The 9,262-nt window shown below is 63.1% G+C and overlaps 1 protein-coding gene across 1 annotated transcript; it reads right to left on the reverse strand.

Annotated features, from left to right (window-relative positions):
- Positions 1 to 312: 312 nt before the first annotated feature.
- PRR36 (proline rich 36) lies at positions 313 to 5,181 on the reverse strand. The gene is made up of 6 exons (XM_072787479.1): positions 5,076 to 5,181; positions 4,269 to 4,543; positions 4,053 to 4,152; positions 3,726 to 3,838; positions 1,351 to 3,639; positions 313 to 1,152 (listed from the first exon to the last, which is right to left on the reverse strand). Exons 2-6 carry the CDS (start codon positions 4,534 to 4,536, stop codon positions 644 to 646), a joined length of 3,279 nt encoding a protein of 1,092 aa, XP_072643580.1. The 5' UTR covers positions 4,537 to 4,543; positions 5,076 to 5,181; the 3' UTR covers positions 313 to 643.
- Positions 5,182 to 9,262: the final 4,081 nt, after the last annotated feature.

Genomic DNA, 9,262 nt, shown 5'->3' on the forward strand with positions numbered 1-9,262 from the left:
GCATCAACTCATCCACGGAGCCGCGCAATACCACTGGGCCGCTCCTGCGCCTGGCGTTTCCGCCGTAAGTCACAAAGGGAAAAGCCCACGTTCTCGCACGTGCGTGGGGCCGCCGCGCCGGCCCGCGGGGACTCGGCAGCACCAGGTCCCACCCCAGCCCCGCCTCACGCGCCCATTATCTTTAGTAGGGAAAAGGCACCGCTGCGTCGTGTGCGAGAGGCCTTCAGCCAGAGCCGCGAGCGCCGGCTGGCCCCAGCCCTCCCGCCACCCCGCGGTGGACCCCTCGGCGACCGCGATGCGAAGGCGCACAGGTGCAGTGTCCCGGCTTTATTGCAAACTCGGGCAGCGCACGGTAGACCACACACAGGACCTGGGGCGGGGCCCAGGCCGGGGAGGGGGCGGAGCTCGAGGGGGGAGGGAGCGCGTCTAGGCCAAAGGGAGGGGGGGCTCGAGGGGAAGACCTTGGCCAGAGGCGAGGGTGGGTCGCGAGCCTGGCCCCAAATCTAAGCCTCCAGGGGGCTCGGTCCAGCCAGACGCCTGGAGGAGAGCAGGCGGGCAGTCTAAGACTGAGAGGCGGAACCGGGGGGGGGGGGCGGGTCCTAAGGGGGGGAAGGGGTGTGGTGGGCGGGGCTAAGGGTCTGGCTCAGTGGAAAGTCTCCACCTCCACCACCGTCCAGTCACCCTGCGGGGAAGCCACGTCGTCCGGGGAGAAGCTGGTGACCGAGGTGATGCTGGCGCGGGACTCGTCCAGGGGAGACAACAGTTCAGCCCAGCGGCCCAGTTCGGCGTCGCTGAGCGCAGTACGGGCGCCCCCCGCGACGCCGCCAGCCCCCGCGCCCCCTGGGCCGCCGCCGCCGCCTGCAGCACCCTCGGCCGCAGCTAGCAGCAGCGTCCGGCTCAGCAGGTGCTGCACGACGCTCGCTTGCAGCGCCCCCAGCGGCAGCTCGCCCAGGCGCCCCGGCTTCGCTCCACGCGAGGTCGCCCCCGCCCCTACTCCAGCCGCCACCTTCCCACCACCCGCGCCGGGCCCGGGCTCCGGATCCAGCGCGCCCGGGGCGGGGGTCGCCGGCTCGGGACCCTCAGCCTCGTAGATGGTGCAGAGGCCGTCAGCGGAGCCCGACCCGGCGGCAGGAGGCCAAGGCAGCTGCGCTCCTGCGGGGAGAGACGCCAGGCTGGGCCTAAGGACTGGAAGCGCCGCTCCCGCCACAAGGCCCCGCCCCTTCCCTCAGCCCCGCCCCAGACCCGACTGGCCCGTCCCCCCCCAAGCTGGGAAGCCTCGCCTCCCACCCGCCCCTGCCATCTCCGGACCTCGCTCCTCCCACAGCTCGGCAGGGTCGAGGGGCTGCTTACCTGGGGTGCTGCGGGGGGCCAGCGGCGGAGCGGGACCTCGGCTCCAGGAGGCCGGGTGGCAGGCGGCGAGCTCCGCGTCGGGGGGCGGAGAGGCCGCGGCGCCGCCCTCGGGCCCACTGTCGTAGCCACGCAGCTCCTCCGGCGTGCTGGTGGCGCTGCTGCTGTGGCCCGCCAGATCCGGGCCGCTCAGCGTGCTGGACGGGCTGCGCGAGGGCGGCGGCGGCGGAGCTGGGGCCAGCGCCAGGGTCAGCCGTGGGCCCGGGATGGGGGCATCCGGACCCGGGGTCGGGGGTCGGCGTGGGGCTTGCAGAGGTGGGGAGTCCGGGGGAGAGGGAGGAGGTTGCAGAGGGGGCAGGGCCAGGGAAGGTGGAGCCTGGGGAGGGGGCGTGGCCAGGGGAGAGGGCAGGGCCTGCAGAGGAGGCAAGGCCAGGGAAGGTGGAGCCTGAGGGGGCGTGGCCAGGGGAGAGGGCGGAGCCTGCAGAGGGAGAGTCGAGAAGGGCAGAGGAGGCAAGGCCAGGGAAGGTGGAGCCTGCGGGGAAGGTGTGGCCAAGGGAGAGGGAGGGGTCCGTGGAGGGGGTGTGGCCAGGGGAGAGGAAGGGGCCCGCGGGGAGGGTGTGGCCACGGGGGAGGGAGGGGCCCGTGGAGAGGGTGTGGCCACGGGGGAGGGAGGGGCCCGCGGGGAGGGGGTGGCCAGGGGAGAGGGAGGGGCCCGAGGAGGGGATGTGGCCAGGGGAGAGGGAGGGGCTCGCGGAGGCGGTGAGGCAGGGGGAGAGGGAGGGGCCTGAAGAGGAGGCAAAGCCAGGGAAGGTGGAGCCTGGGGAGGGGGCATGGCCAAGGGAGAGCAAAGGTTCTGCAGAGGGAGTGAAACAGGAGAGAGAGGGGTTTGCAGAGGTGGTGGGAGCACGCTCTGAGAGGGAATGGCCGGCAGAGGGGCTGTGGCAGGAGAAACTGGAGTTTGCTTGGGAGACATGGTTAGTGGAGAGGTTGGGACTCGCAGAGGTGATGAGGCCAGAGAAGGTGGGGCCTGTGTAGGGAGCCGGGGCGGAGAGGGCGTGGCCGGCAGACAGTGTGCGGCCAGAGGAGGTGGGGTCTGCGGAGGGGGCACGGGCAGGAGAGAGGGTGCAGGCTGCAGAGATGGGGAGGCCAAGGGATATGGAGAGCACAGGGGAGGAGGCCCCTGCACAGAGAGGGTGGTCAGAGGACAGGGAGAGGCTTGAGGAGGGTATGCGGCCGGAGAAGTGTCCAGCGTGGGGGGCGTGGTCACCGTACAGGGCGTGGCCTGAAGAGAGGGCGGGGATAAGGAAGGACTGGCCAGTGGAGGGGTAGCAGGCAAAGTGGAAAGACCCGGCAGAGGGGCTGTGGCTTGGGGGGAGGGTGGGGTCAGCAGACATGTTGCTTGAGCAGAAGAGGCTGGTAGAGGGGCCGTGGCTGGTGGTCCAGGAGCCGACAAAGAAGGTGTGGCCAAGGGAGAGGAGCGAGCCAGAAGAGGGGGCAAAGTTGGAGAAGCCTGGGTTGGGGACATACTCTGCAGAGGGGGTGACAATGATGGAGAGAATGAAGCCTTAATAGTGGTCGTGGGAGAGGTGGACGCCTCCAGAAAGGAGCCACCCAGGGGTGGGGGTGGGGCTTGCGAAGGGGGCGTGGCCGGTGGAGAGGGGAGGGCCTGCGGAGGGAGGGGAGCAGAGGGAGGAGGGGCTAGTGGAAGGGGTGTGGCCAAAGGGCCGGTTAGGGACTGGGAAGGGGGCGTGGTCGGTGGAGAGGGAGGGAGCGTGCCAGGCAGGGGAGTCCCTGTGATTTGCGGAGGCGGTGCCAGTTGGGGGGTTTGGGTCAAACCCGGAGGAGAGGGTGTAGCTAAAGGAGGAGAAAAGCCCTGCACTGGGGTTGCGCCTTTCCTCGCGGGTGTGGACTGGGGAGGGCGCAGAGCCTGCAGCCCTTTCGACTTGGGCTGCGAGGGATGCCCCAGAGCCCGGGGTGTCCCACTTGGCGAGGTCCCGGGGCGGGGCGAGGCCCCGGGGCGGGCGGGGGAGGACTGGGGAGTGGCGCTGGAGCCCGAGGGGCGCGAGGTTGGCCTCTGGAGGCCTCCGCCGGCGCTGGGTCGCCTCCTGGTGGCGGGACTCGGTTCTGCGGGACCATGCTGCGGGGGGCTGCTCACGGATTTCTTGGGGGCCTCGGTGGGAGGCCGCGGCCGGGCACTCGGAGCTGCCCGAGCGACACCCACTTCAGCACCTGCAGCTCGGGACCGACGGGAAGTGGCTGGGGAAGGGGCGCCTGGGGAGGGCCCGGAAGAGTCTGGGGACAAAGCAGAAGGCCAGAGGGTCACAGATACTTCCGGCTGGTCCCCTTCAATGCCCAGGCCTCCTCCCCAGGCCACGTACCTCTCCGTGCCCCGGCGCTCAGCGCGCTTCTTCTGGGTGTTTCTGGAGCTCTTCCTCTGGCCACAGGTTCCTCAGCTGGGGGCCGAGGCCCCTTCTGTGCAAGAGAGCCTAGCCTAGGGACGGGAGAGGCCACCCTCAGGACAGAGCTCCTTGTTTTCTCGCAAGTCCACATTTTCCCATTTATGCCCTCTCTGCAGACCAATAATAGCTTTCACTCAAAGTGCGCCCAGTGACCTGCAAATGCCCCCACTCCCCAATTCATGCGTAAAATTAAGTTTGCAGATAGGGACACTAACCCTTGCCAAAGGGACTGGGGAGGCGTTTTACCTGCTGCTCCCGCTGGCACGTCCCGGGCTAGAGATAGAGCCCGGGGCTGGGGTCTTGGCAGGGGCCCGCTCCCCTCTCCCAGCAGCCGGGGGCCTGGAGGCTGCGGGGAGAAGACCAAGTTAAGGCGGTGCCCCCAGAAAGGAAGGGGAGGCTGGAGCCTCAGAAAGAAGGGGGGCAGGAAGATGAGGTCTGAATGTTGGAAAGAGGGTGTGGTACCTGGACTCCGGGGGCCTGTCCCAGCGCTCCGCGTTGGTCCTCCCCGGGGACCAGCCTCCGGGAGAGCGGGTGCCCGGATACCCCCTGCTCGCTCGGCCAGGGGCCCTCGCCCGGCAGCTCCCGCGGCTCCCAGAACTCGGAGGGCCGCGCTGGTTACTGGGGGAGGGGGACGAGGAGACCCTGGGGGCCTGGGGGTCGGAAGGCCGGGAGGGCGAGTAGCCGTGGTCCGCGAGGCGGCCGCTGCCCTGCCCTTGTCCCTCTTGTCCATCCCGCACCTGATGAGGAGGCAGACGGATCAGCATCCCAGCCCCTGCACTGCTGCGCTGCCCGCAGGGATCCGGGTCCTGGCACCTCGCTGCCCCTTCCCCAGCGTTGCCACCCGTAGGCGCCCAAACCTCGGCCTCGATCCACTTGCCTCCCACCCACTCACCCGCCCAGCTGCCCAGGGTTGTCCCCTAGCGCCACCCCCACCGCCTGCCTCCACAGCCGAGGCCCTGCCGGCTCCAGCCCGCCCGCCTCCGCTGCCTTTCGGGACCCGAGCCCCACGCCCCTACCCCTCACCCCTTCGGCGACCCCAGCCTCGGGAACAGGGGGGTGCCACAGGCTCCAGCTGAGGGGGACGGGAGCGCACGCCCGGGTTCCCTCGCCGCCCTCCCCGAGGATGCGGGCACCTGCCGGGAGGAGGAGCGGCCCCGCGGCCCGCGATGGAGCTTCGGGGAGACAAAGAGCCGCGTCCGGGGCCCGTCCCCCTCCCCCAGCCGGGCCCGGGTCGGCGCCGCCCGCTCCACCTGCTCGCGCCGCGCTCACCTCGGGCTCCCGCCGCCCGCGGGTCCACGCTGGGTCGCCTGGGGTGGGGCCGCGCGGGAGCGCCGGGGCTGCCGCCGGCCGCCGGCGGGCGAGGGGAGGGGGCTGCGGGCGGTGGCGCGGGGAGCCGGGCCCGCCCCTCGGCCGCGGACTGGGAGACGGGGGCGCGCGCGCTCGATCCAGACCCGGGAGGCGGCGGGCGGGAGCGCGCCGGGGGCGGCGGCGGGGAGAGCGCGGCGGAAGGAGGGGCGGCTGCTCCGCGGGGAGCCAGAGGGCCCCAGACTCCCAGGCGCAGGGGCTCCGGGGGTGGAAGCCCTGGGGGGCTCGACGCGGCCCAGCGCCTTCTCCCAGCACACACACCTGCCCAGGCCCCCACCCCAACCACCTGGCGCCCGAGGCCCGCCTGGGCGAGGATAGGCTGGGCCCTGGCAACCGGGGGGCGGGCCCATCGTGCCTCGTGCCCAATCAACCAATCCGGCCCTCGGGGTCCCCGGTCCCCGTCCTCGCCTTCGCGACAGCGGAGGCTGGGCCCCCGCTGGGCCCTCGGGGGGCCTCCGCGCCTCGCACATCCAACGCTTTTCCCAGACCGCAGAAAACCCGTACTTGGGGGGCTCAGGACAGAGAGAATGCAGCCTTGGGAATTTAGGAGTGGACTCGGATTTGGGGAACACAAGAAGAAAGGAAGGATGGGGAGGGGGAGACAGAACTGGGAGAGGTGACCCCGCCTTTTGCAGGGCAGAGCACCCCCACTCTCCGCACCCTCCTATGTCACATGAAAAAGCGAAGTCGGTCGCCTGGGTGGTTCAGTGGGTCGAGCGTCTGCCTTCCGCTCAGGTCACTATCTCAGGGTTCTGGGATCCAGCCGGGCATCCGGCTCCCTGCACAGCGTAGAACCTGCTTCTTCCTCTGCCCTCTGCCCTGGCTTTCTCTCTCTCTTGCTCTCTCTCTCTCTCTCTCGCAAAAAAATAAAATCTAAAAAAAAAAAAAAGACGAAGAAGAAGAAAAGAAACGAAAAAGCAAAGTCAAGTCAGCAAAGGCTTCCTGACAGAGCCCAGCTTGGGGGCGTGGGTGCTGTTACAGGATTGGGCGTGGGGTGGGGTGGAAAGGTGTCAAACTGAAGCACTGAGGAGCAGAGACCAACCTATCAGAGGCTGCCCAGCACGGCGTGGGGGGGGGTGGGGAACCTGTCGTTTGGGTGATTTTACCAACTCCTGCAGGGGCCTCAGCTGTGGGCCCAGACAGGGGACTGTGGCATGGAGGAGGAGCAAGTGTGAAGGTGGAGACACCATCCTCAGCTGCCTTGCACTGCCCAACGGATGCCAGGTGCCGTCCTGCACCGCTGCTTATTGCTAGGCCACCTACCCACTACCCCCCCAGCCCCTGCCCACCCTACACACACACAGTGCTTTCTGCCCAGATTCCTCCTCTCTCTGGACCTAACCATCCCCTACCCCATCCCAAAGAACCAGCGCCTTCTGCCCCAACCCTTTACCCATCTGTAACTGGGGGGCTTCCATGCCCAGGACAAGAAGGGCTGGCACTTGGCAGCTGGTTGCACCTGTCCTGGAGGGATGATGGGTGGGGGGATAGACCTAACTAAGGTGTGGCTGGAAGCAGGGCTTTGGGTTTTCTCACCTCAGGAGTTGTGCCCACAACTGAGATTCAGGGAACCCTCCCTCCAGCCTGGGAGGGGTGTCCCTTCCTCGTTCCTCAGGACACTGCCCTTCAGCTTGGATCATTCTAGCCCTCACCTCCTCAAGTCTTCTGAGTGTCACCTGTGTAAAGCCCTTCTGGTGTGACAGCAGCCTGGTCCCCTCCAATGGCTCACCTGCCCACTCACCAGCAGTGCCCTTCAGAGTGAGTCATGTCCACCCACCCAGATGCCTGCCTCCTACCTTTTATAGTGCAAGGTCCCTTCAAGGCTACTCTGAACCCATCTTGCATTTCACTGGGATCTGGACTCTGCCCTCTTTTAAGAACGTTCCAAATGTCCATCAACAGGGATGGATTACACAAACCAAAGTAGACCCTACGATGGAATACTCCTCAGCAATAAAAAGCAACAAACTGCCAAGACACTCAAAACAGGGACTCATCTCAAACACATCCTCCTGAACAAGACACACACACACACACCATGCACTGCCTGATTCCATTTATACAACATTCCAGAAAATGCAATCTAATCTATAGCAACAGAAAGCATATCAGTGGTAGCTGGGGCCAGTGGCGGAAGGAGACTGTTGAACCACTCATTGCAGCCACTCTCAGATTCCTGACCCTCAGAAATTGTGTGAGACAATAAATGCTGGTGGTTTTCAGCTGCAAGGACTGGGGGTAACTAAACAGCAATAGATAACTGTCTCACGTTCACAAAACCTAAAAAGCTGGGTGTTAAGTAACAAGTGTTGGTGAGGATGTGAAGAAATTGGAACCCTTCTGCACTGTTGGTGGGAATACAAAATGGTGGATCCACTGTGGGAAACAGTATGGCAGTTCCTCCAAAAATTAAACAATTAATCATATGATCCAGCAATCCCACCCCAAAGAATTGAAAGCAGGAAGAAAGAGAGACAGAAAAAGAAAGCAAGACGAAAGAAAGAAAGCAAGACGAAAGAAAGAAAGAAAGAAAGAAAGAGAGAGAGAGAGAGAGAGAGAGAAAGAAAGAAAGAAAGAAAGAAAGAAAGAAAGAAAGAAAGAAACTCAAAGAGATATGTGCACACCCATGATCATAGCAACAGCATCCACAGTGGCCAAAACGTGGAAGCACCCCAAGTACCCACTGACGGATGAATAGATGAACAGAATGTGGTCCAGACGTACAATGGAATATTTCTCTGTGTTAAAAAGGAAAGACATCCTGACACCTGCTACAACGTGGATGGACCTTGAGGATATTGTGCTCAGTGACATAAGCCAGACACAAAAGGACACATACTGTACGATTCCAATCCTATGAGATTTCTAGAAGAATCAAATTCATAGAGTAGATGGTGGGAGCCAGGGGCTGGGGGCGGAGAGGTGGAGTTAGTGTTTCGTGGGGACAGAGTCTCTGTTTTGCAAAATGAAAAGTGCTCCGGAGATGGAAGGTGGTGCTTTTTTTTTTAGATTTGTTTGTTTGTTTATTTATTTATTTATTTATTTATTTATAATGCCACTGACCTGTACACTTAACGGTGGTTACAGTGGTAGGTTCTATGTTAATGGTATTTTACCACGATCTTTTTATTTTTTATTTATTTATTTATTTTTACCACGATCTTTATAAAAGTGTGCTTATTATCAATGTGGAAAAACTCATGCGCTACCAATGGGACTGTAAAGCAGACAGTCTTTTCGGAGAACAACTGGAAAGCATAGTGAGTATGTGTGTTCCATGACGTAGCCATTCTACTCAGGCGTGTAAACCTGTGTCAGGTGCCCCCAGAGCCCCCTCTATATCATCTGAGCACCCACAGTTCCAGGTCATGATCCTGGGGTCCTGGGATGGAGCCTTGTGTCATGCTCATGGACTCTCTCTCTCAAATAAATAAATAAAATCTTAAAAAAAAAAAAAAAAGGGATGCTCACTCCAGCATAAAGCTGTAACCCCCCACCCTCACCCCCAGGGCATGGATCCCAAGGAGCTTCTCCAGAGGCAGGAAGGGGTGTGGGAGGAGAGGGAGAAACTCTTCCATCTCAGATGGCCCAAATTGACACCTGGCCCATGTTTCCAACTTGACCCTGCTTAGTTATAAGCACAGCACTTGTCACAGACACAGGTGTTGTTTCTTGGGGTATCTGTGTGATTACCTCCCTGCTTGCTGCCCCCACTTGGGGAGAAGCTCTGAGAGAGAAGGGGGCCTTGTTTATCTCATCCTCGCAATCAAAGTCTGTCTTGGGGCTGCCTGGGGTGGAGAAGTTTCATCCCCGAGGGTGGTGCCCATCGCAGGGCTTCACAGAGGAACCTGGTGGGGGTGCGGGGGATCCCAATCCTCAAGGTTTGGATTCTCAGACCTCTGGCTGTGTCTAGTGAACTCACGAGCTTCTCTTTCCCTTGGGGGAGGGATCTCATTGTCCCACTCTGTCGAGGTCCCCTCTCCCCTGAGTTTCACGGAGAGATCAAGGTTCATCAGATGCCTCCAGGGTGAACTGGGTGCTTTGCTAGTCTAAGACCCAGCTCAGGCCTCCGTGGCTGGGGAGGAACGAGG

Source organism: Canis lupus, chromosome 19 (genome assembly GCF_048164855.1).
Source record: "Canis lupus baileyi chromosome 19, mCanLup2.hap1, whole genome shotgun sequence".
In the NCBI taxonomy this organism is placed as follows: domain Eukaryota; kingdom Metazoa; phylum Chordata; class Mammalia; order Carnivora; family Canidae; genus Canis; species Canis lupus.